The sequence below is a fragment of the Cinclus cinclus genome, chromosome 5 (genome assembly GCF_963662255.1).
Source record: "Cinclus cinclus chromosome 5, bCinCin1.1, whole genome shotgun sequence".
NCBI classification, from domain to species: Eukaryota; Metazoa; Chordata; class Aves; order Passeriformes; family Cinclidae; genus Cinclus; species Cinclus cinclus.
The window spans coordinates 40,668,969-40,695,196 of record NC_085050.1 but is presented as its reverse complement, the minus strand read 5'-3'; the positions used below and the strand labels follow the sequence as shown (position 1 = coordinate 40,695,196).

Here is a 26,228-nt window from a genome sequence, read left to right as displayed (position 1 = left end):
AAAAGAGTGAAACAAGTTAGCTTTACTTTATCAGTGTTGTTCTATAATAGTTAATTCTACCTTGTGCACAAATGAAAAATTGAAAAAATACGCTCGTTAGTTATTTTCATCACACAGATTCAGATTTACATTTGACACAGCTTTTCACTTTAGGTCACAATATGGTTGCACATACAGATTTGGTTCTCATATGTAAAGATAAGACTGAGTACCATGCTAAAAAGATAACCATGTACAAGTACTAAAAGAAAATTCCTGATTCTGTACATTTTTATAATGGTTACTGTGGAAAGTATGGACGAATTTTCATGCTCATCTTCTTCATTGAATACCATGACCCTTTCCAGTTCATCCATACAACACCATCATCTGTCCCATGTTTTGCCATATCCCAGCTGTAGGTCCCTCCCCAGTAGTATCTGCCGTTGGGGTTGGCTGAGTGGCAGCGGTTGTACCACCATCCACCACCATCTTCTTTGGAGCACTGTTTTCTTGGATCTAAAGTTAACCTGATGACAGGAAAAAGAAAAGGTGTTGAGAGTGACATCTGTAATATAGGCTATCACATCAACAGAGTACATATACCTGCCCATGTACTGAGATTTTCAAACCATAATAAACAATTTAAGTTCTCTCTGAACTTTCTACAAAGGATTAACCATCACGAGTGTGTGCTACACGGTACACTCAGAAGGTAAAGCAGCTAAGAGAAACAAATCAAAGTTTAGGTGCACATCTTTGGGAATGTCATTTTAGTTTACTGATTGATAACTACCATTACTTGCAGTTCATAATAACAACTACAATTATCAATTAAATTTAAAGATAGAAAGCAATGAGAAATGTATGTCTTCCCCAACATAAACAATTCCTTTATTCACTAATATGTAATCAGGTATTAAGCACAGATTAGAGATACAGTGCTCTATTATGTACATTACAACTGAGCTCCTGTCTTCTGAGTAGGCAGAACATTGCTTTCTAAATGGATATGCTACCTGCCTCTTTCTTCAGGACCCATTATATTTTACTGGAGTGAATACCAATATTCCTACTTAGTGTTCTCAGCACTGCTGCTGTCAGTCTCTGACTATTGCATCCAGATTTGCTGCTTTGTCTGTGATAAGTAATTAATGTAATTGATAAAATTCAGCATACTCACTTCTTACTTAATTGTGACTGTCACTAACCTAATATATAGTTTTACCTGTCCTTGGCTATGCCAAGACAACTGCATTTAGCTAGTAACTTGCAGGGATATAACATATTTTGACATACTACAAAATGCTGTGAAAATTAATGGCAAATTACAGAAGTATTCTATATTCAGCTCTCTTTTTATTTTAAATGTCTAGTCCAAGTACATACCATCCATCATTGTCTCTGTCATAAGTACTGAAGTACATGCCATTGTGAATAGTCATTGTCCTGTTTTCTCCATGCAATTGGGAAGCTCCTTCCATCAGCGCGTTGCCTGCAGTGCCTTTGTAATTACTAACTGAAAGCTGATACTTGTTTCCTTCATTCTGTATGGTGAAACCCCCATAATGAGCAGATACTTTATCACCATTCCAGTCCTCCATTTCAATTAAAACTTCAGTGGGCCCTATTTTGGTAAGTTGGCTGATCTTGTCATTTCCAAGCCAATATTCACCTGAGAAGCAACAAGTGAGAGCTCTGTGAAACAGACTTCACAATATACTTCAAGACAACTTTATTATTTGCCTATAGGTCTGCTGGAGTGGATTAGTTAGTTTTAAAAAAATTTAAGAGCTTGAAAAAATAGGAGAAAACTATTTTAGTAAGAACATCTTGCATTTTATGTTCGGTGTTTTACCTGGTGTATCACAGTAGTTCTTCCCTCCACTCTTGGCAATATTTCCAAATCCTTTTTTATATTGATCCCATACTCTTCCGAAATTAACACTGCCATCCTGGCGGTTCTGAATCAAAGTCCAGCCTGCAGGAGCAAGAGCATTTAGATCAAATTACCAGTACAAAAGGAGTATCAAACATTAAGATACAGCCCTTTTAATTTCACCTCAGGACCAGAGGGGCATATGGATTCCTTGCAGCAGGTCCTTCACTGCCTTTGAGCTCAGCTTTGCCCCTTTTGCTCACACTTAAGTGGAACCTTGCTTCATAAGGAAAGGTGGAAAAAGCAGAACTTGAAGGATAGCCCTGGTCTTTTGTGAAGTGCATTGGAGCAGGGTAAGAAATGAGCCAGGCTGCCCTTGCCTGCCCACCTATACACTGTCCATGACGGTCATAGTAAGATACATACACAATTTGTTTCCAGTTTCACTACAGAAGTATCCTATTCTGCAACAGTGGATGACCTCAACAAGACCTCCCTGAATGAGTCAATCAGATTTAATTATCAAGTAATTACAAAAGGTATAATTTCATATTTCTTTGTATAAAATACAAATTATTAATATGATTTGTTGGTAGCATCAATTAATTAATATTCTAACAACATATTATTTCCCACTAACCTCCATTATCTGTTTCCATGTCACAGTATACTCTGTATGGTTTGACAAAAGGATCTGGCTGGATGAGGTACATTTCAGATGTCTCGCCTCCCTTTCTGATGATATCCTCACATTCTGCAAGAATAAAACAAGAGACTAGTACTGAAAGATCTGTGAACTTTGACAGTCTTCTTATCCTTTGGTTTGCTGTTATATGGAAACAGTTTTAAATACCTATAGACAGTATTTTACTTGCATTTTGATTTCTGTAATACATCAAGTGAAAGAATCATGGAAGAAAGAATACTGCACTCTGCAGCTTTTTCAAAGAGGAATTTCTGAAACTTCAAACTAAGTGGTGCAACACTGTATACCTTACAATGACTTCTTGAACTAGACAAGCTTGTGAAAAGAACCTTTCTTGACTAAAAAAAATCAAGAGCACAGAGATAGTCACAAATGTATCACCTCCACATTACAAAGACCCTGAAGCACATATTTCTTTAAAGTGTTACTGGTCACTTACAAAGACTAATATTGGATAAGAGGATCTTTGGTCTGACCTGTATAGTGATCCAGAAAAGATTTTTTTTTTCATCTAGGATCACTTTCCATCTTTCCTAACACCCTAATTTATTATGCAGGCTTCAGATGCATCCATCAATTTGCACAGTCACAAAAATAGGAGAAAAGATGTCATTATATTTGAATGAGTACCTTTGCCTGAAACCACAGGAATATTACAGGAAACAGCACATGGGGAACGACAGTAGTCCACCTGGGTTGCAATGGCATTTTCCAGTTTTTGTATTTTTTTATGCAAAGAATCTACAACTGCACGAAGAACCCTGAGGCTGGATGGGATATTATTGTCCAGATTATCCTTTATATAACTGTACTGCAATTCCACTTCTGTGTTGAACTGAGAAAGTAAATTATCATTGTCTAGAAAAGAAAAGAGATGAAAAGCAGATTAATTTTCAACATATTTCCCAGTTGGAAAATGATGAAGAGCAATTTGTAAGTACAATTTGAGATGCCACTAGGAAGGAAGGCCGGAAGGACATTTTTTTTACTTTTCTACAGTGTACAAAAACTATGCAGATACTCTCACTGAAGTGATACATATGTACTGATGTTTCTTCACTAGCTAATAGATTTATCAGTGATGCTTTACTCTGTCAAAGCACAGTAATTCCCTTCTTTCTGGGGAGCCATGGTGCCAATCCAGAGGCTGGTCATAAATGGATTGGATGGACATAGGAAAACAGGTAAGGGGAACAGGTGAATGATGTACATTTAGAGGCCTCATATGAATCTTTCCTTAATATGAGATCCATTTCTTTGCCTCTCTCAAAGGATGTTTTTTAAGATTTAACAGGTCATGGACACAGAACCCTGCTTTGCTAGATATTCCATAGTATTTTTAATTTTTTTTAAGAAGTCCTACTAAAAAGTAACTGTGGGAATGCCAACAAAACTTTAATACCATTTATACTAGTAGTTCATAGTAATAGCATACCTTTTTTTTGTTTTAGCCTCTTTACCAATTTATCTTCTAGAACAGTCACATATTCGTAGAAAGTTGAGGAGCTCTCCGAAAGTGTGTCCACTTTAACTTTTAAATCATTAATAACTGTTTTCACAGTTTTTTCCTGTTTTAACAGTGTAGTTTGCAGTTCACACCCAGTTGGACACAGCACTCCCTTAAAAGAAGGAAAAAGGGATGTAAAAGTAAAGTTCTAGTCCCATCAGTGAACAACTGTACCTTTGAACACAGTGAAAAGTTTGTAATGTGAGAACAGGTATTTAAGTATCTAGATGAGCTTTAGCAATCTTCATTTGTTGGCAACTTCAACACTCAAACTTGCGCTCAGTCACTAAGATGTCTCTCAGCATTGTTACAGCTTGCATTTTCCAGCAAGGATCATGGCAGAGACAGTGTGATAGACTGCTGCAAGGCAGCAAAGGGTGTGTTGGATGTCAGCATGCTGGTAATCCTGTCCCATAAGGGCTGCAGCAGTGACAGAGAGTAGACTAGAATTACATTTTTAAAACAATTTTAAGAAAGATACAGCAGGTTGGGGGGGTTTTTGGTCCCTAGGGCTCCTTAAGATTGTCTGAAACTGAATTCAGCACTTCTGCACAGGTTTTTCCTGTCCTTAATAGTTACCTGTGCAAAGCCAGATGGAAGACACAAGCTAACCCACAGATACTTCCTTTCCTGGTTTATGGTTGAACTCTCATCTCCCCATCTTTGCTGTTGGCAGACTCTGCCACTAATTCTGTGGACTCTGACACACTACCCTTCTGAATGCAGTCCTAGCAAACTCAAGCAAAGTAAGGAAAAGATGGATTGCTTTAAATGAATGACCGTCCTTTATTTGGCAAGGAAAACTCTCATGCTGGGTGCACTAGAAGGAAAGGCCAGTATGCCACCAGCTGTCTCAATGCCTACCAGCTCCTCCAGTGCATGCTTGCAGCCTCCAGCATCAGGATAGACTATCTGCTCCCTCTTGTCCCCCGTCTTCCGCTGCTTCTGGGGCCGGGGCCTGTATCCAGCCCCGCTGATGGGAGGTGCCACAGGTCGGAGTGTGGGCGCCATCTCACGCCTTTTGTCCACAGGTCGGTGGCCCCGAACGTCAAACACAGGCTTCTCATCCTGCATAGCCAAGGGGAGGCAAAACTCTTTTAATCTGGGATTGCTATTGCAAAACAGGGTGTACAGGGTGGAGGCATCCATTCAGCACTCTTAAATAGCAAGGAAAACCAGGGAATGGAATGAAAAAGCCATAATGGAAATATTACACTGACATTATGTAAAAGTCATTGCTATCCCTTCCCGTATAAGACTAGTCACACTCTCCATATATAGATGTAGATGAACTAAAAAGTCTTCAAACCAAAATAATAGTCAATAGCCAATTCAACAGACAATTTTGACCAAGGAATAAATCTTACATAGTTCAGAGCTACTAAGCACCATAAAACTTGAAGTAGTAGACTGCAAAGAAAGTAATTAGACATCATTTGGGCTGAGAAGTGTATTCAGCGGTACATTTTCAGCGTCCCAGTTTTTTATTGGGCTACAGCAATATTCATAAGGTCAGAAAATCAGGCCACAGTCAAATACATCATCGGGTCTCAGACCGCATACCAGCTATTAACTGATGAAATTTGGAAAAGCATTTAATAACATCTCAGAGTATCTCTCTCTGATGCATATATTCCCCATATCTGCCAGAAATGGTTAAGTCTAAGAGGCTGAGCAAGGAAAACAGGCCTGATCCCTAAGCATTTTTTCAGACAAAACCATTCAAATTAAAAGTTATTTGAGCTACTGAATCAAAATCTACCACTGTTTCCAATCCCACTCAGACTTAGCTCCAAACAATAAATATTTGAAAGGATACAACATCAGAGTCTTCAAGTAGTTTCAAAAATAAGCAGCATACAAAACACAGAATTATTGAAAATTATTCAACACATTAGTGTCATCAGTAGTCAATGTGCAGACACAAGTGCTTAGATTGTCAGAAAGTCTGACTGTCCAGACCAATTTTATTTTTACAGGGATTTTCAAACTACAGAAAAGTGTGCCAAAATTCTAAATTGTGTTTCCCACTAAAATATTTCACTTAAACAAAAATAAATATATAATAAACCATTATTTTATATTGATTCTCATTGCTTTCCCTTCTGTTTAGCAATTATTACCTCTTAATTTCCAATGTTAATTTCCAAGCTGTATGAACTGGTAGGTTTTTTTGTTTTGTTTTGTTTTCAATGTCTACTGACTCTGCAGAAAAGTTTTTACAGTCTTTGTGACAGGACATGATTAATTACATATTTCTGCTCCTTTATACCTAATATTAATTGTCTGTAACCTCATACGTCAAGATTGCTAAATTAGCATCCTTAAATAAATTAATCTTAATAACTAATCTTACCATCAAACATTCTTCATTCCCTATAGACAAAGAAATAGGAAGAAAATATCTCCAAACTCAGAAAATAACGATTGTGGAGTTACATATAAAAAGTTAATTTTTTAAATAATTCAAGCTGAAAATGAACATGCACTGGAGTATCTTTACCCACAACTTCTAATTTAGCAAACTCACATAAGATGAGTAAGTAATGCATGCAATTAGATTAAATTAAATCCATTAGTAATGACTAATTATTAATCAATATCAGTATTACAACCTCTTCGTCATAGTCGAGAGAGCCCTGGGACTGAACAGAGGAAACACAGAGCAGGAACAGTAGGAGCAGTTTCATGGTGCTGGCTTGCTCGAGAAGCTCAGTGATCTTCTCTTTTCAACACCTCTGACAGGGAGAAGTCTCCGCTGTTTTTTTATATATACACAGCAGCACTAATTTCCAGCTTCAAAGTGATAGGGCCAACCCTTCTGAGCAATCAGAGTTTCTCTGTTAATATTTAACTCTTCACTATGTGCCTGAATACATCAGTTGTTGAGCAATTCCTCTGGACAATTCTTATCTATATGTCCCAGAGACCTCTGTTGATGCTGGCATCAAATACATGGTCAGATCCTTAAAAGTACCTCCTGCTCAGATTATACAAGGTTACCATTTTCTCAAAAATCACAAGCGTTTTAAAACAGCTGGTGAATGGCCACAGGAAAAAATTTACTAGATGTCATGTTGTGATGGGTCCTTTTTCTTTCTCTGCTGAAAATGTGAATGTTTCCGAAATATCATATTAAATGTGCCGCATTTTCCTAAATAGTTTGCTCGTGCCTGATAGGTATGCAAATCTTTGGGTCTCTTACATAAAAGTGGAAAAAAGTATATTAATTACATGAATAATTTTGAATAAAATCAAATGTTTTGATTTTGATTTTTGATTTTGAAAAAAACTGCTTTGATTTATTAAAGATCCGATGAGTACTGTAAGCATAAACCAATATTATTCCATTAATGTAGCCTTGTGATACTGCAAATAAACTAAAATAATTCCATTTTACATATTAATTTGCTGTTTTCCTTTTTTAATACAAAATTACATCTTTAAAGTATTATTTAAATATGTTTAATAATATTTTAAGAGAACACAGCATGAAGTTAATCGAAAACATAGTGAAATAATCAAACATAGTTTCTAATGTTTTATAGGAAGTTGCATATCACTGCTCTCATATTAGCAGAATTTTAACATTTCATTGAGTTTATATCCTGTTATTTTCTCGGGCGTTAGAAATTACCATAATATACTGAATTAAATTAAATATGCAAAGTGAGAGCCAGCACACTTTTCTGAAGTCATTCATATCAATATCTGAACCAATGAAGGGACGCAAACTGTGGTCTGAGCTTCCATTCCAAAGACTAACTTGATGGAGGGGAGGGACTTTACGGGAAGCAAATACAAGAACAGCTAAAATTGCTTGGTTTAGGCTTTTTCCCTGCATTTGTGCTGTTGTCAGAATTCTAGTAAACTTTGGAGATTCACAAAACATGAAAACTGTTTAACATGACTGGTTTAATTATTAAACACTTTGTTCCCAAATCAGCCATGGCTCAAGGAGCTAAAACTCCACTGAATTGGATCTCCTGTATGAGGACATGAACAACACTATTAGATTTGGAGGAACACAAACTTCTCCCTACAGACATTAAAGAAATCTGTCTAAGGCCAAAACTGACATCATTAACAAGTTATTTCCACTTACGGATACTAGCCAAGATGTTATTGGGAATTATTTTGGGAATATCTTAAATTTTAATACAGTTTTCTCTCCATGCACCTCTGAGGGAAATTCAGCCACCGTTATCTTACATATGGAAGGGACATCTTCAACCTTTGCCCAGGGCTTAAGAGTAGCTTGTGGTACAGCAGAACTAAAACTAGGTCTCACTATTCCTGAGCTAGAAACTCAAATTATCCCAGGTCAGTTCACACAATCTTAATTAAATATTAATAATATCAAGTGATATTTGTGCTGATTCTGTTTTGAAAGCATTGGCGTGTTCTGCAGTAATTTATGGTGTCCTCCCTCAGGCATTAAGCTCTCTTTAGCTGCTGATAAAGAGCCCTGGTTACGTGTGTGCAGAAGCTGTAGGAGACTGGATGATGAGGGCTGGTGCAGGAGCCACCAAGCCACCTACAGAGTCCCAGCACGGGAAACCCCCAGGCTTATTCTGCCTCCAGATGAGATTTCTCCTTTGAAACTCAGCCTTTGACCCTCTGAGCTCCAGTACTTTTTAGGCTTCCCCAGGAGAGTTGGGTGGTTGTGTCTCCCTGAGGATTCTCTGTGAGCAAAACGGGTTGCTGACACCCCAGCAGACAGACAGCTCTGTGCCAAATGACCAGATGCCTCATGGCAGGGATCATGTGACTGTCCATCTGGTAAGCAAGGGCCCTGTCTGTACTGCAGGGGGTGTGCCTGGAGGCTTTTATCAACAAAAAGGGTTCAAATTTGGAATAGCATACAAGGGAGTCTATCCTGGCAAACTTACATATGTACAGAAAAGCATTTTGGCAGCAGAAGTTAATCTCCATTAGCATCTTGGTTATGAGATGTGATTTTACTCTCATGCTTGCAACCACTACAGTCAGGCTGAGACTTTCTAAGGATTGAATAAAGCCTTATGAAGACCCACAAGTATAGCTTAAATTTCTTCTAAGAATGGTATCAAAGAATTTCTCTCTTCAAAACAGAACAACCTCTCTTCTTTCATGCTCCCTCCTCCAACTCAGGTGGTTAATGAGAAGGTATTCCCAGAGCTAACTAATGAGGTGCTGTTATCACAGCATGCCTGCTAGAAACTGCAATAATACCCAAGGGACCTGTTGGTGTTGCAGGACACCCCTCTGTACAGTATTTTTGTACTAAAAAAGCACTTACTGGCAGAGGTGTATGTGTGTTTTGAGGAACAACTGTTTGCTCACTGCCCTGGTGTTTGTTGTGCCAGCCAGTGATGCAACCCTCTCACCCTCTTTACACAAACCCCCCATCCCCAGGCAAGTTGCGATCACCAGATCATGACTCTTCATGCCCCAAAGAGGTCTTGGGGAACAGAACCTTCTTGGCTTATATTGAGGTATACTGTTTCAATTTAAAAATAGCTGTTGATTTAGAAATTCCTTTTAAACTGCTAGTGTTGCAGTAGTGTCATCCTATGAAAAGAATATTGTAAACTTAAATGTTCACCTGTGAAGAGATGAACATCCTTTTTTCTTATTTGCTTTTACTGGTAGCAAATATTACTTCAAAGGTTTCTTGTAAATTTGAATGGTACCTGCGTGTTCTGGGAGCAACATCAAAGAGTGGGCTATTCACTTTGGCTTTAATATAACACTAAAACGTCATCCAATTTGCTAGTCACTTTCTATGAAATACTGCTTATAAAAAAATACACTTAGTTATTTCCAGAATTGCAGCAGTAGCTGACATGCAAGAACACATCAAGAAGCCATATGTAACAAAGAAAATAAATGAAGTGCATATTCTTATTAATTTTACTGACATGATTTAATTTATTGATGTTCCAGGACTAAATTTCAACTTAGACTAAACCTTCTAGGGGAAAAAAAAAAAAAAAGAGAAATATTAAATTTGTCCTCTGAAATCTCCAAAATGATTAATTTGTCCTCTGAGTTTCCAAAACATTACAAGGATAACAGGAAACAAATTCATATTATAAATGTCTAAAGGGAATGTTTATGTGTAAAAAAATACAGAAACTTATAGAAACTCCAGGGCCATGTGAATACTACTAGTAATAGTAATAACAAGCACAGAGAAGTTTTCTTGCTAAATATAATTTTTTAAAAAAATTGCTACCAGAGTGCATATTTTAAATTTTATTTCCCTTTAAAAGGCAGTGGAAAGAAGTCTGATTTCTTTCAACAGAAAATAGGAAGAAAACAACTCTACAGACAGCCAGAGACTAGCTTGTAAACTATTTCCATACATCCAACCTGCCAATCATCTGAATGATCAAGCAGGCACATGCTACTCTATGTGCAGCCTTAAAAAAGAAAGATAAACCTGTTTGAAATACCTATCTCTCCCCAATTTTCCTTTCAAATGTGTATCTTTGGTCTAACCTCATCAGCCCAAGAGGATGTAAGAGTCTTGCCCCATTTTGATACACTGCCCTGTGGAGTTTGCACTCTAGGTTGGACTTTAAGCAAGGACAGACAATGCTCCCTCTCCTCGAGGTGCCGTGCTGGTCTTTACAGGAAGCTCTGAAATACAGCAGGGATTGCCAGCCTCATCAGAGGGACTACCACAATAGGCTGACATGTTAAACATAAAACCTGGCTGCCTTGACTGGAAACTGCACTGGCAATACTTCTCCACCATTACTGACACAATGTCACTGGCATCTCTTCCCCACCTCTACCTAGAACGGGAGCTGGGGCTCAAAGACACTTCAAGCAGGTTTCTATCACTGTATACTAAATTACTAAATACAAACCACCAGTGCAGCCACCAGAAGTGACCCACCCACCGCAGAAAAGACCCGATAATTATGTCAAGCAGGCAAGCTGTGTTCCAAAAATCATCCCAGGCTAACACTGTCCTGTAGCTATGTTGCATTGAATTACTTCTAGCTTGGATAGTTTTGTATACTGTTCACACCTCAGGCATACAGGCAAGCAGAGTGAGTGGCTGGTTTAGTAATAAAGAGCATCATGATGTAGTGGGTGCAGAAGATGAGCTTGCCAAATCCTAGCCACTGCTCAGGAGGACAAGACTTCCTGGAATTAAGAGCAGATGAATAGATATGAAAAAATTAGGTGCCTGTTTGAAATTTGCACAGATGCATTTAGTTATTCTGCTCATGAATGGAAGTGAAATACCAGGTGGAGTACCAGGGTACACTTGGAAGAGAATTACAGCCTCTGCCCTTTCATAACCAATACTTTGCCACGAGGTACAGGGGTTGCCAGCTCGTTCACATGCTTCACTTTGCACTGAAATTAGGCCCTGTGGAGCCAAAATAAGGACACTTTTCCTAAAAGATCAGCTATAATGGCTAACATTCAGTATCACCGCGGTTCAGAATCGTGTGGCTTTATCCTTGAGAGCTCACGAGGAAAGCTACGCAGCCCTAAAGTTACAAAGGCCGATAGTTTCAGAACCAAAATGGAACTGCCCAGCTCATGCTCAATCCGTCAGCCCGAGGAGGCAGCGCACGGGCCCCGCTGCGGGCCAGGAGCGGGCAGCGCCGGTGCTTCTCCCGCAGCTGCACACCGCTCTCTGCCGGCCGCTGCCCGCCCCGCACCGCGCCCGCCGCCGCCCCGGGCCGCAGGACGACTCGGGCTGGAAGGGACCGCAGTGGGATCATCGGGTCCCACCTGCCAGATCAAGCAGGGCCATCCCAGAGCACGCGGCACAGGGTTGTGTCCAGAGGGTTCTTGAGTATCTTCAGTGAGGGAGACTCCGCAACCTCTCTGGGCACCCTGTCCCGGTGCACTACCGTCTCCACAGTAAGCACTTCCTCATATTCAGGTGCAACTTCCTGTACATCAGTTTCTGCCCACTGCCTCTTGTTTTGTGTTGCTTGGCATCACCGAGGAGAGCCTGACTCTATCCTCTTGACACCACCCCTTTATATTTTTGTATACATTGATGACGAGATTCGCACCGCCCGCTCCGACAGCGCTAGCGGGGCTCGAATCCGCGAGCCGCCCTACACCGAAGAGAAGGGTTGCCATGACCTCCCCTCTCCACTTTAGCGCCTCCGCCCATTTCCCTCGTATGCGCCACTTCCGGTGAAGCGCGGGAAGGCGCCGGAACTGACTCCATAGCGGCCGCAGCGGAAGGCGAGTTTGGCGGCGCCATGGCGGAGGTGAGGGACGGGGAGCGGCCCCGCACATTTACTCTGCCGTGCCCTTGAAGCACCACGGGCGAGACCAGGGAGCGGGGCCGGGTCAGTGGAGCGGAGCGGGGCAGGTCGGGGTCAGGCGGGAGAAGCGTTGCCCTGCACCCGCCACCCTCACTGTACCCCGAGTGGGAAAGGCCGCTGTGGGGATGGATCGTGGCGACCCCTCCATCTGCGCCGGAACCCCGCCGGTTCCGCCCAGGGACAGGGAGGTGCCCGCAGGACGCAGCGGGTGCGGGTCATCGGAGGGTGCGTGTCTGGGATGGGAGTGAGCAGCGGGTTTACTTTGCCAGACTTCTGCCGAATGCGGAATTGGTGCTGGAGGGCATCAGGGAAAACATCACCAGCCCGTCAAGAGAGGGGATTGTCCTGCTCTGCTCTGCTCTGCTCTGGGGCGGCTTCACCTCGAGTGCTGGGTATTGTTTTGGGTACCACAATATCAGAAAAAGGTGTAAAGGATATGGAGATGAGTGGTCTAGAGGGAAAACCTTATGAGGAATGGATGATGTCGCTTGTCATGTTCAGCCTGGAAAAGAGTGAAGGCAAACCTGATTTCAGTTTACAGCTTCCTCATGAGTGGGAGGCAGAGGAGCAGACTTTGATCTGATCTGTGTGATGACCAATGACAGGATCCAAGAGAATGGCCTGAAGTTGTGTCTTGGGACGTTTAGGTTGGATATTAGAAAAAGGTTCTTCAGCCAGAGGGTGGTTGGGTGCTAGAAGAGGCTCCCCAGGGGAGTAGTTGCAGCAGCAAGGCTGACAGAGTTCAGTGAATGTTTGGACAATACTCATGGACACAGGGTGTGATTCTTGGGGTGTCTTGTGCAGGGCCAGGAATTTGTCTCAATGATTCTTGTGGTGCACTTCCCACTCAGCATGCTCTGTGATTGTGGCAAAGTAATGCTGTGGTGTTTGACCACCAGAGAGCTACTGACTCTGTTAGCCCATAAGGGAAACCTCAGCTTTTTTTTGTGAGGGCTTGGGAGTACAGCTGTGGAGAAGGCCACCAGTTTTATAGGTTGTAGAATCTTTACTTTCGGGTGAATATCATGCACTTCTGAAAGCATGTGGGACTGGATTATAAAAGAAGGTGCCATGACTGCCCAGTGCAATATAATTGGGCTGGTTTTTTACAGAAAAACATCTGTCAAAAATTACTTGTAGATGCTTCTTCCCTGTTGGGGAGATATGGTGTTGCCTACTCTACCATTTGTGGTGTCAACAGCTGCTGTTTTTTAGTGGTAATTAGCCAAGTTAACATGAAGTGGTACTGCACAGAGGAATTCATGACTGCCCATGTTCTTTTTATGGTGGTAGTGAAGAAAAATTTACGGCATTTTTTTTAGAATTTACTTCTTTATTGCCTACATATAAAAACAGAACTGGAGCATAGTTTTGAATAAACACTGAAGTAAAACCACTAACATAATAACTGAATTTTTTAGTTTCCAAGAAGATTAGTGTCTTCTGTGGACCAAATCGTCGCACGTCATATAACAGAACTAAGGTTTGATATTGCTGCTCAGTTCAATTTATGTTTCAGTGTTCAGTTTTTCATTTAAATCTGTTCAAACATATTTAAATACTATTTTCTTTATTTTAGGAAGTCCAAAAGCATTCTGTGCACACACTTGTGTTCAGGTCTTTGAAGAGAACCCATGACATGTTTGTAGCTGATAATGCCAAGCCTATCCCATTGGATGAAGAAAGGTAAGCACTGCTGCATTCAGATTGCTCCACCCAAGTCAGAAATTCAGATGTTTCTATACTGTTAACAGTGTAATCTCGAGGGAAGAGAAATATTAGTTGTAAAGGAAGTTTTATGACATCCTCTAAAATATTTCAAAACTTGGTAACATTTCAGAAACAGGGGTTTTCTGAGGATTTGGGTTTACTCTTCCCACAGTCACAAGGTGAAAATGGCAGTCAAGCTGCGCACAGAGTACGGCTCAGTGCTACACATGCCCACGCTCAAAGAGAACCTGAGGGAGAAAGGAGGCCCCAATACCGGGGATCCCTATGGACACAAACAGTATTCTGGAAATCAAGGTTAGTTTGCCCTTAGTGGTATATTTGTACTTTCTTTTGTAACAGTCTCGCTGATGTAAAATCTGCAGAATGTGGTCCAGTGTTAATCTACTGGAGGTAAATACGGAATTAAAACAAAAACCTTTTTTTGGTTGGTATTTTCCGTGATAGGGTCCACAGGAGGTAAGTGATTCCGAAAAAGGGGAAAGATGGTTTTAACAAAGGAGTTACTGAGTGCTGTGGATTTTTTATAGTGATTAATTGGAAAAAAAAGAGTAATTTTTGGTGACATTAGTGTGTGCTGTACTTGGGTGCTAGGGACAAGTACTGTATTTCTCCTTTCTGCAAGCACATGATGATCAAGGTCATGCTCTTTGGTTGACTTCTGTTTGTTTGGGCATTTTTGTGTGTTGGTTATTGTTTGGGATTTTTTGTGTTCTTTTAGTTTTATTTCATAGTATATTTACAGTCTTTTCAGCTGTGCAATTTTTAAACCAGAAAACACTTTATTTCAAATTTCAAAATAGTTTTCTCAATATATGTTTTGTGATGTATAAAATGTATTAGATAGATCCCGTATCGAAATTTATCTTCTAAAAATGCTGCCTCAGTTAAGGTGGTTGATATTCAGTTGATACTGAGATTCTGCCCAAGGTGTTTTATTTGAAAGTATTGTGAAAGTGAAACATGTTTAGTGAGAATGAAAAATTCTAAGAACAAAAGAACCTTTTTAAATTCTGACAACACAGACAGCTGACTAGCTTACATTTCAGCAGTTCAGACACCTGTGCTCTTTGTGTACTTGAATTCTCTTCCATGATACCTGCTTCAAAGGCAGTGTAAAGATTTTTCTTTGGAGTCCTCTTGATAACAGGTAGTTTCACCATTCAAATTAGTTTTTTTTACAATTTGAGTAAAAATTTTACTCAGTTTTTACAGTTGAGTTTTCTAACCAGATAAAAATTATCTGGTAACCAGAAAAAAATTAAATTTATGAAAATGAGAAATGTATATGTACATTGGAGGTGGTTACTCATTTCTTCTGCTGTGTTTGATCTGCTCTAATATAACATTCTCTTGCTCTTTAGGCCAAGAAGTTGAGTATATGGTAACTGGTACACACCCATATCCATCTGGGCCTGGTAAGTGAAATTTTGCAGGTGTTTGCATGGATTTTTTCGGTTCCTGTATGAACAAGGTATCCTTCATCCTCGCAGGAGCAGGCTTTCTCTTGATGTGAATCCATACTTAATAGTAGGGGAATGTTGCCTGCTTTTTCATCACCAGAGCAGAAAGGTGCAGGTTTCACCACCTTGCTCTGGGGAAGACTTGAGGGTGGAATAATTTTAGTGTCATTTGCTTTTGCCTGTGCTTGTAAGGGTTATGTTCCTGTGTTGTTACATTGGTCATTGCTAAATTCTGCTGTTACTTATCAATCTTGCTCTGTTTGTTTGTTTAGTTTTAGCTGTTGATTTTTCATTGTGCTTAAGTTTATTATGAGTACAATGGAAAATCTGTTGTCTTGATTCATAACAGATGTGAGTGTTCAGTGGACCCTCAACCATTAAAATAACGGGCATAGTTGCTTGTAACTGTGTGTATGAGAATTGCTCACAGTGGCTTTCTTAAGTTCAGTGTTCTTTTAATAGAATCATTTATAGCATGGTTGAAAAATCAGGTTCCTTTCTTTGCCATTTCTTGTTTTAACCTGAATATTTTGCCCTAATACTGAGCTTGTTGTTAACTGACAGAAGTTTGGTTAGGAAAAGAAATAAAGCAATGAGTTAAATTCACCAGTCTGCACCAAAACTATACTTTACAAAGAGTTTTTATTTTTTTTTTTTTTTTTAGACAATATGTTCTGTTCTTGAGATAAGGGTATAAATCTGAAGATGTAGCCTGAAATTCTAACTTCAGTAGAACTAAACCTTTTGTAGCTCTGGCACCACTGCATGATACCAAATACTGCATAGGAAAAGATTATAAATTGTACTAAAGGGCCTAATTTACCAAATGCTTTCTGAGATTGTGTTTATTTCTGTGCTGTTTGGATTTCCATAGCAGTTGAAGCTGGATATAAAGATGGATGCTGCTCCTAATTAGACTTTTCTGTTTGTTTGTTTCCACTGACATACTGTTATATATGCTAAAAATGTTGTACTCATACACATAGTAGATCAATTTAGAAAGGATTTGTTCCAAAATCAAGATTTCGGTAGATTGGAATTGGATGTGAAAATGTTATTGAAGGATGAGAGTTAATATTACAGGTGTGTCAGGCCCTTGTTTGCAGGTATATATGTGTGTATATATATGTTTGTATAACACTTTTGAGTTCTTGTTTAAAGGAGTTGTCTTTGTTTCTGATGTGGGTTTTTTGTTTCTAAGGTGTGGCTTTGACAGCAGATACTAAGGTCCAGAGGATGCCAAGTGAATCTGCAGCACAGTCCTTAGCTGTAGCACTTCCTGCTTCCCAGTCTAGGTACTGTTATGTTACCTCATTGACACCATTGTTACCTATGGGAACTGTAAGGCAAATCACAGAAGCTGGGATAAGAGCTACTTGGAGTAATTCAGATATTCTGAAAGAAACTGCTTTTAGTGTGGACAAGAATTGTTTTTCTCTACACTTTTTTTTTTTTTTTTGTATTGTCGTGAGAGGCAGTAGGTGGAAGTTGGGACAAGGGAAATTTTGTTTAGTTAGAAAATAGAAATGGGAGGCTTTGTGGGTGTATGTACCTTGGGGTGGTCAAGCCATGGACAGGGTGCCAAGAGAGGCTCTGGACTCGCTGTCCTGACAGGTGTACAACATTCAGATGGGTGCAGCCCTGTGATGCCTTATCACTTAGCAGGAGAAAGTAGACTGCAATTCATGAACCATTTTCACTCACCCTAGGCTGGATGCAAACCGGACAGCTGCTGGTGTGGGTGACATTTACAGGCATGCTGGAATATCTGAGCGTTCGCAACCTCCTGGGATTTCTGTGGTGAGTCTGTTGAACATGTAATGTGAAAGGTACATGGTGTTAACCAGATTGCTTCTGGATCCATGTGTGTGTTGTGTGGAGATCTCCTGACTCACTAAATTTAATCGGTATTGAGAAGGCAGAATGGGAAAGTTTTTGGCTTTGGGCAAAGAGATAAGCTACAAACCAGAAGAGTAACCCTTCTTTTAACTTACAGGCTATGGTGGAAGCTGGTGGAAACAAAAATTCTGCTTTAATGCCGAAGAAGGCTCCAACCATGCCCAAACCTCAGTGGCATCCACCTTGGAAACTGTACAGAGTAAGCTAGAAATTGCATGAGACAAACATGCATATAAAAGTAAACATATTTTATGTAAGATCTTAAATCATAATTTTTGTTCTCAGTCACAAAAATATAATCAAATATGATTTTAAAATGTGAACAAAAAGTGATCACAACTAAGTTGTATATGCACACTCTCTTTGAACCTCTTTTTTACTCTCGTAGCTGTGTTATGATAAATTTGGTGGGAGGTTTGCAGTATTAGTCAGACATCTGAAGGCTAACCTTTAAAGCAATTTTTTGGAAAATGCTTGGGCTCCAAGGATTATATAGGTTTTCTAAATACAGCGCTATTTGAATGTGTTTGCTGCAAAAATTAAGATAAATGCTATTTGAAAGAAATGGCATCAAAATAAACCTGTGAGAGATTTATGGTAAACAGATGGAAAATTCACAAACGCTTCCTTGTTAGGACCACTTTCTTTTCAGAGAAATACTGTCAATATAGTTCAAGTCACTGTACTCATTCTACACCTAAACAGTTTTAGTGAAGGTTTTTTTTATTGGAGGTCAAAATCCTTGCTCAACAAGGCAAAAGGTTGTTCAGACAGCTTGGAAATAGAAGCATAGCTGGAATGCCAAATGTGGATTTCACCTAAGTGTTGCTTTAGATCTCAGGTTTTCCTGAGCTTGGTTAAAAGTTGTTTATGAAACATGGGAACTCCAAATAGGTCAAATTAATTATTTCTTAGATTTCTCCCCAGAAAACCCTGTTTCTATTCCTATATTAGGAAGAAATCTAGACATCCATCTTAAAATTTTGTGTCTGTGGTCTCATGTGGTCTGAAAAGTCCACTTTAGCTTTTCAGACTATTTCTGCCTGAGAAGCTTTGTTGTGTTTTAAATCTTCTGAAATGAGCTGTATGACAGTACATGAAACAGGGCATTCAGTGAAACCAGCTATGGGGTTTGATTTTAGCTGTCTGACTTTGGAGGATTTAGAGAAACAGGCTGCTGAAAGCAAAGCATGTATTGGCAGAGTATTTCTTGTGAGATCAGTCTCCATTATTTTATTATGGGAAAGTTACAATTACCCCTGTTTTGGGGAAAATAAGGTGGTGGTGTGCTGTAAGAGGTTATTGTATAGAAATGTAATTTAATAGCCAATATTTTTGTAATTGTTCTTTGTATAAGGACTATACAGCAGCATAAGGAATCTGTGTTCAAATACAGTCTGTCTCTGCAAAGCATCAGGTGTTGAGCCATGGTGTTAGGGACTCTGAAAGGATGTGAAAAAGTTGCTTATAGGGACAGATCTTTACATAGTGCAGCTTCCCCAAGTCTGGTGTATGTAAATTTCTAGTTTTCTCTTTGTTTAACTGAAGTACAAATCAAGCTGTCTTCATATCTGATTTCACATTTGACTTTTCTTAGTAAGTACTAGCAAATTTCAGTGTTGGAGAAGGAAAATTACATCAAAAGGTATTGTACTATTTCTGATCTAGAAATTTTTTTTGTTCTTTCTGAAGGTTATCAGCGGCCACCTGGGCTGGGTGAGATGTATTGCAGTAGAACCAGGAAATCAGTGGTTTGTTACTGGCTCTGCTGACAGAACCATAAAGGTAATAGGCTGGAAGAAATGACTGACAAAGTTTGCAGGGGGTGGGGATTTTTGTTCTCTTTCTATTTAAAAATGTTTTCAGCCCTTGGAAACAATTTCTTGTTTACTGATTGTGAAGTAATGAACTGCAGAACCTCTTTTATTACCTTGTCATAAAGGATTTGTGGAGTAGCACTAGTTTTTTTCTTGATATTTAATTTATTATATGGAGAGCAAGTGTTTATGTGTGTTATGTGTTTATGTTACAGTGCAGTAGGATCAATTACATCTGGGCTGTTTACCCAGACTCACTGTGTAGCTTTTTCCTGTCTACCCTTAAAATACCTGTTTTCCTACAGATTTGGGACCTTGCTAGTGGCAAATTGAAATTGTCTTTGACGGGACACATCAGTACTGTACGAGGGGTGATAGTAAGTGCAAGAAGTCCGTACCTCTTTTCTTGTGGAGAGGACAAACAAGTGAAATGCTGGGATCTTGAATACAATAAGGTAAGCTGCAGTTTCTTTAATGGAAAGAATTGGTAATAGCAAATACAGAAATCAAAGCATTTAGAATACTCTTTCAATTACTAGTTTGCATGGTTTTTATTCATTAGGTTATCAGACATTACCATGGTCATCTAAGTGCTGTCTATGGCTTAGACTTGCATCCAACAATAGATGTTCTGGTGACATGTAGCAGAGATTCAACAGCACGAGTAAGTATAGCATTATTGTGTTTTAACGTTGATATGTCTATTTCAATGTTTTAATTTATAAAAATGAGCACTTAAGCAAAAGTTAACATCAATTTAGATGAAATACTAAGATTATTTGTGTTAGCTTTGTCTTATATTATTGATAAAATTGAAGCCCAAATGTATGAACATGCCATATCAGGATAATATTTTATTTCTTCTTTTAGTAGGTAGATCACATAGAATATGTAGGATTGCTTAGGATTTAGAAGGTAGTATGGGACTATGGTGACTTAAATTATCCACATGCCTGAAAGTTCACTGGCAGGTTCCCATGAAATTTGTCAGCTGAAGCAGTTCAGTATAATAAATGGTTGGGTGAAAAATACCATCTAAATACCATTTTTTAATCTCTAAGACTTTGGCAAGGAAATTTTGTAATCATGTTATGTAAAATACATTGAATATGCACCTGTTACTGACCTCTGACATATTTGCTATGAATTCGTAGATTTGGGACGTAAGGACAAAAGCCAGCGTGCATACACTGTCAGGACACACGAATGCAGTAGCAACTGTGAAGTGCCAAGCTGCAGAACCACAAATTATTACAGGTATAGTAGGTGTGGTTTCATGAGTAACATGATTGAAAAACCTAATGCTGAATGTGTTTGTTCAGTAATTGTGTTATATTCATAATGTTATCTTGGTGAATTTGCTCAGATCTTGTACTAGTTTCTCTTGAAAATGGGCCATGCAATTACATACTATTAATAGTATGTTTAGGCAAATATGGCTGTGCATTGTTTGCATGCTTTTCTGCACTTCCCGTTATTTCTGGTGTTTTCATTTGTGTTATAATATGTATTGAGACTTGCATTTTCTGTGACATTTCAGTTCTCACCATTTCAGTTAAGGAGTGTCCAGTAGTGTGGTTAAGTGTTCCTCTTTCCCATTATGTCAAAATCCAGCTTTGCAGTGTAACTTCTTAGTTACTGGATTTAAAACTGAGTAAGAATACTTTTGCAAACTGGCATCTTCTTCACCTGAGGTGGCATTAGCACAGTATTTTTGTCTGTTTCACATAATTTTGGCTGCCTTAGCAAAATAATGATTGTGATAAAATCAAGGTGATGGTTTCTACTATTTTTTTTTTTAATTTTTCTTCTCATTGTAGGCAGTCATGATACTACCATACGGCTCTGGGACTTGGTGGCAGGAAAAACTCGTGTTACTTTAACAAATCACAAGAAATCTGTAAGAGCAGTAGTGCTACATCCAAGACAGTAAGTTTTCTTTATTTGGTTACACTTTCAGTTCTTTGAGAATTGAAGACAGCCAATGGGAATGATGAGCTAGAATGGTAGATAAAAATAATGTGCATCACAGGATGATGCAAAAATGTACATATCAATTATCAGATGCACTTTACCATACTGATTCTGCTTCCCTAGTGTTGGCATTGGTGTACATTAGCAATTCTGAGAATGTCTTATATCTTACAGTTACTTACATGTGTGCCTTTCATTCAGTCCTTAAAACTTGGTGATACAGTGCTGTTAAGGCTAAAAATAAATATGTAAGTGAATGGTTGTGAGCAGGAATTGCAGTGGTTTTGTAATGTGCCATTGCATACATGTGATTAATGCTAAAGGAGACAGTGACTAATCGAATGGCCTTTGTTTTGAATATGTGGTTCACTGCTCAAGACATTTCAGTCTAACCAGCCTTAAAATAAAACTTACTGTGAGAATTGAAGCTTTGAAGAAGATGTTCTTGGATGTGCTCTGAATTTAGCTGCTGTATTTTGATTGAGTACTTCTGCGCCTTTAATAGTTGAAAGTTACATTCTGTCATTTCTATCAGCAATTCTGAATCTTTGATATGGATGAACTCTTGTTCCAGTGTGTGCCTGAAAAATTGTACAGCCTGTTAGGTACAGCTATTGAAAAAACCTCTAGTTTTACTTACATTCTGAAAAAAAAGTAATTAAGTTAAAAAATTGTTTCAGCTTCATCAATTGCACGTTTTTGAAAATAAACTTGAAGTATACTTGTCAAACAGTAACAACTGTCAGCCTGTAGTTCAGTATTTCTCTTTTTTTAATATTGTCGTATTTTCTCATAATAGTCACTCTGTCGTATCTTTTAAATAGGCAGCAAATTCCCTGGACGTTGTGGCAAATTAAAGTATTCCTACAGGCTTTTGTATGTGCTGCCTAAATAACTATGTAGATGCTTGCACATCTTGAAGGAAATTTTTATTTTGGGGTAACTCAGGGGAAGAAATTATCTTCTTAGTTCTATTTTTGCGAGGCTTTTTCCTTGCTTATGTAATTTTGGAAGACTAGCCATTAGCCTATGTTTGGGGTTTGTTGCCTTTTTCCCCTGTAACATTTGCTGATGGAAGTTTTCCAGAATAACAACTGAAGAGATCTTAATGTGCATTTTAAATATTTGTTTGCATATTAAATCCTACATCATATAGGATGTTATAAAGTGGAAAGAAAACAGTAGGAATAGGTAATTCATTCCTTCATAAAATTGCTCAGTTTCATGTGAATAAGCATGTCAAAAGAGCAGTTTTAATATTAAGTAATTTTGCGACTAGCATTTAGCAGTAGTTTTAATGAAGGACATTTATTGTCACTGCAGCTATTTTGAACTTTAACATACTGTATTTATTTTCTTTCAGTTACACATTTGCATCTGGTTCTCCAGATAATATTAAGCAGTGGAAATTCCCAGATGGAAACTTCATTCAGAACCTCTCTGGTCATAATGCTATTATAAACACACTGGCTGTAAATTCCGATGGTGTTCTGGTGTCAGGAGGTAAAAATGAGAAATACATATTCTTCTCCTCTCCCCCATGTACATGTGGCTGGAGGCCCTTAGGCAGAGATGCTGATGGAGCTCTGCTTTATCTAGACCTGTCAGCCATGCTGCAGGCCATAATTTCATTTTGTTAGTGAATAAGGCCACTTTCATGTCCTTGGATGTTTCTGAGCTGCATGCAAATAAAATAAATTTGAAGGACTTCTAACGTACTGCATGGAAGAGGTTTCCTCTTCTCAGCTGGCTGCTGCTACAAGGCCATCCTTTGTGATCTTCTGGTCATTAGTGCCTCCTCTAGAGTTAGCTGTGCGTTGATGCAGTGAGACTGGATAGAGGATATAGAAGCATCTTGCTAAAGCTGATTGGAAATAAGGCACTTGGTCCCATGTTCCCTTGGTCCTGTAGACTAGGGATGTGGAGTAAGATGGAAATGTGAGCCAATTACATCGTCACCTTACTCTGGTTATGTTTTCAACTATGTGTAAAAGGGGGCCTTGATTTTAAAATTTGGATAAAGCTCTATTTGACAACTGGCTCATCCCCAGTAAGAGTAAGAACTTCACAAAATACTGGAATAGACTTACATGACATTATTGTTATTTGAAGACACTTTCAGAACATCCATGTAAGACTTTTTTATATTAGTAGTAGCTGAGTCTTAGAAAACACCTTCTCCACATAAAAAAAAGTAAATTATAATTTTAATAATATTAGCTGCAACTTTTTAAAAGTTAAAATTTGAGTATCAGTTCTCCCCTTTACATCCCCATGCTGTCTACAGCAGCTTCAGAGAAAGTGATGCTGAATTAAAAGAAGTTGATTTTACCTTGAAGTTTTCTACTGTAGAAACACCCTTCTTGAAACATCTGGATTTCTTGTCCAGCTGGCAACTCTGGAGAATTTTAATGTCAATAGATCTGTTTTGACTGGATAATGCTTTGGAAGAGTATTGAGTTCTTTAACTGAAAAATTTTCTTGAGAGCATCCTTCTGAATAGAGAGTTCAGATTGCTGTGAATGCCCTGTAGCTGATGCCAGTAGCAGCAATACTGGCAGTGGTTTAAACTGGATTTGGAATAAAATCTCTGCAAACATTTAACCTGCTTTGCATTAAGTAAGAGTACTTAATGTCCTTAATCTCTTTGGGAGGATCATGCCTCTTCATTCAACTTCAGTGGAGCTACTGAGCAGGGAGCTTGATACTCAGAATACCAGTCCTTACTGTGCCTGCAAAGCAGCTTGCTGCCATTGGCCTGTGATGTAGTGTATATTCTCTCTGGGTTATCTGATTAAAATCTGGATGACATTCTGAGGAAAACGAACAGCAGAAAATAGGAAAATGTATAGGGTGTACTGAGCTATTCTACATGACTGTTGTGAGGTACATCTACATGTGATATATTTCTGATGTATTCATGTTGTTATGGATGCTGTTTTTAGAAAGCAGATAGAAATTAATAGGTCAAAATGCTAAGTTTGTTTGTTTGTTTGTTTGTTTGCTTGTTTGTTATAGCTGATAATGGTACTATGCACCTTTGGGACTGGAGAACTGGATACAATTTCCAGAGAGTACATGCAGCTGTACAGCCAGGTTCTCTGGACAGTGAATCAGGAATATTTGCTTGTGTTTTTGACCAGTCAGAAAGCAGATTGCTAACGGCTGAAGCTGATAAAACCATAAAAGTATACAAAGAAGATGATACTGCGGTATGTCAGTGTTATTTTTAAAGTACTTCCATAAAATCAAAAAAATTCTGACAAATACAACACATGTCAGTAGGGGACATGATCAGACTTATATAATCCATTTTGTTGAAGGTTGAAAGACCTCTGTATTAGCATTAACAGGACAGTAGCTTATTTCTGCATTCAAAATTACTGTTATATGCTGTAGTACAAATAAGTGTCAGGTCTGTGAACTCTTCTGTAAAAGGCCTTTGTGATGAAGTTTGGAGAAATCTGAATACAATAATGTACATTGGGTTTTGAACCTAGTGGGAAACTGTGTGGGGTTGTATTGATAAAAACACAGAAATCAGCAAAGGGATTTCACTTTAAAGGTTTATTGCACTTATTTATATGATCTGGATTAGTTATTGGCCTTGACAATTTTTATAATTTAGAGTAAAGATCTTATTTTTAAACTGTTATTCTAAAATCTGAATTAATTTACCAGTGGAGAAGACAACAGTTGATTGTATAGTTTATCAGTGTATGTCTTCAGTATAAAGAATATAATAATTTTTATTAAAATTGGAATTTTGCACTGAATTAGACTTGGAGTGACTCTTAGATACAAAGGATCAGGAACTTTTTATCCATTTTGTAGTTGGGCAAAATACACTCCGTGACATCTACCAATACTGATGTAGATATGTCTGGAAGGCCTATCACTGGCAATTCCTGTTCATGGCCTTTGATAACCACAATGTTGTTTTGGAAATGCCACTGGCAACCTGATCATTTTCCATGTTGGAAAAAAAAATACAAGAACAGAGCAAGTACTGCTATGTACTTCAGACAGAGGTGATAGAAAATTTAATTTGGGTAAATTAATTACATTGTAGATAAGGCATTAATGCTGCATATGAAGTAAGTACATATACTTTGTAAATAACATTTTAAACTGATCTTAATTATAGATGAGTTTCAAGTTTAAAATAATCCTTATGAGATTTTTTTTCCCCCTTTAGACTGAAGAAACCCATCCTGTCAGCTGGAAACCAGAAATTATCAAGAGAAAGCGATTTTAGTGCGGCAACATGTACTTCTGTAATTTTGTTTTGGCTTTCCTGAGAGCATTCAGTCACATTTTGTTCTGCCAGAACAGCAGAACAAGAAGTCAGCTAAGTCATTGCTATTTCAACATGTTTTATAATAAATTTTATTTCTCTTTCCTTTTGTCTTTTTTTGTTGTGATTCCAGCAAACCAGTCGAACCTCAACTTTGTGAAGCATGCGTGGTTCATTAAAAAGATAGGTGTGCAGGTGGTTATTTTTTTACACTTACACTGAATAGATTCTTATAAATATATTTTGATGAGATAGGTTGTCTGAAACACCCTTGCTTGACCTCAAAAGTTAATTGTAAATTTATGCATAGAAGTAATCTTCTGGAAGTTCCTTAGAGACACTTTCAGATTTTAGACCAGTATTGTTTATTATACATAGGCTAAGTCTATACTAAATTAGAGTTACAGAGTAATTTAGAAACAAGAGGGACGACACAATAATAAGGTAGTTTGCTTAATAAACATGGCCACTGAGCATTGCTGATGCTGTGTTATTGAATGAAATGGATCTCCAAAGTATATATTTCCCCAGGAAGGCTTTCATATAGAAGCATTCATCTTCATTTATGTTATTTCGGAGTCTTCTATAGCAAGGCTGCTGTCTAATAATTTTGTTTTCAGGACCAGCTGACTTTCTTTGTAGATGAACTGTTTCGCTTTTCCAGTTATCTAAAGCATATGTGACA

At 38.5% G+C, this 26,228-nt stretch overlaps 2 protein-coding genes across 3 annotated transcripts; one reads left to right on the top strand and one right to left on the bottom strand.

The window, feature by feature from the left end:
• Window positions 1-280: 280 nt before the first annotated feature.
• Window positions 281-6,761, bottom strand: FGB (fibrinogen beta chain). Its single transcript, XM_062493702.1, has 8 exons — window positions 6,687-6,761; window positions 4,936-5,139; window positions 4,000-4,183; window positions 3,195-3,422; window positions 2,499-2,612; window positions 1,838-1,960; window positions 1,369-1,654; window positions 281-509 (listed from the first exon to the last, which is right to left on the bottom strand). Exons 1-8 carry the CDS (start codon window positions 6,759-6,761, stop codon window positions 281-283), a joined length of 1,443 nt encoding a protein of 480 aa, XP_062349686.1.
• Window positions 6,762-12,256: 5,495 nt separating this feature from the next.
• On the top strand, window positions 12,257-25,648 carry PLRG1 (pleiotropic regulator 1). Of its 2 annotated transcripts, none has more exons than XM_062493700.1 (15): window positions 12,257-12,308; window positions 13,945-14,051; window positions 14,248-14,390; window positions 15,458-15,511; window positions 16,758-16,851; window positions 17,266-17,356; window positions 17,553-17,654; window positions 19,148-19,240; window positions 19,578-19,727; window positions 19,835-19,936; window positions 20,427-20,529; window positions 21,093-21,201; window positions 22,610-22,749; window positions 24,265-24,458; window positions 25,445-25,648. In XM_062493700.1, exons 1-15 carry the CDS (start codon window positions 12,300-12,302, stop codon window positions 25,502-25,504), a joined length of 1,551 nt encoding a protein of 516 aa, XP_062349684.1. In that variant the 5' UTR covers window positions 12,257-12,299; the 3' UTR covers window positions 25,505-25,648. The 2 variants fall into 2 exon arrangements, with proteins under 2 accessions (XP_062349684.1, XP_062349685.1); XM_062493701.1 differs by having other exon boundaries at window positions 12,298-12,308; window positions 13,957-14,051.
• Window positions 25,649-26,228: the final 580 nt, after the last annotated feature.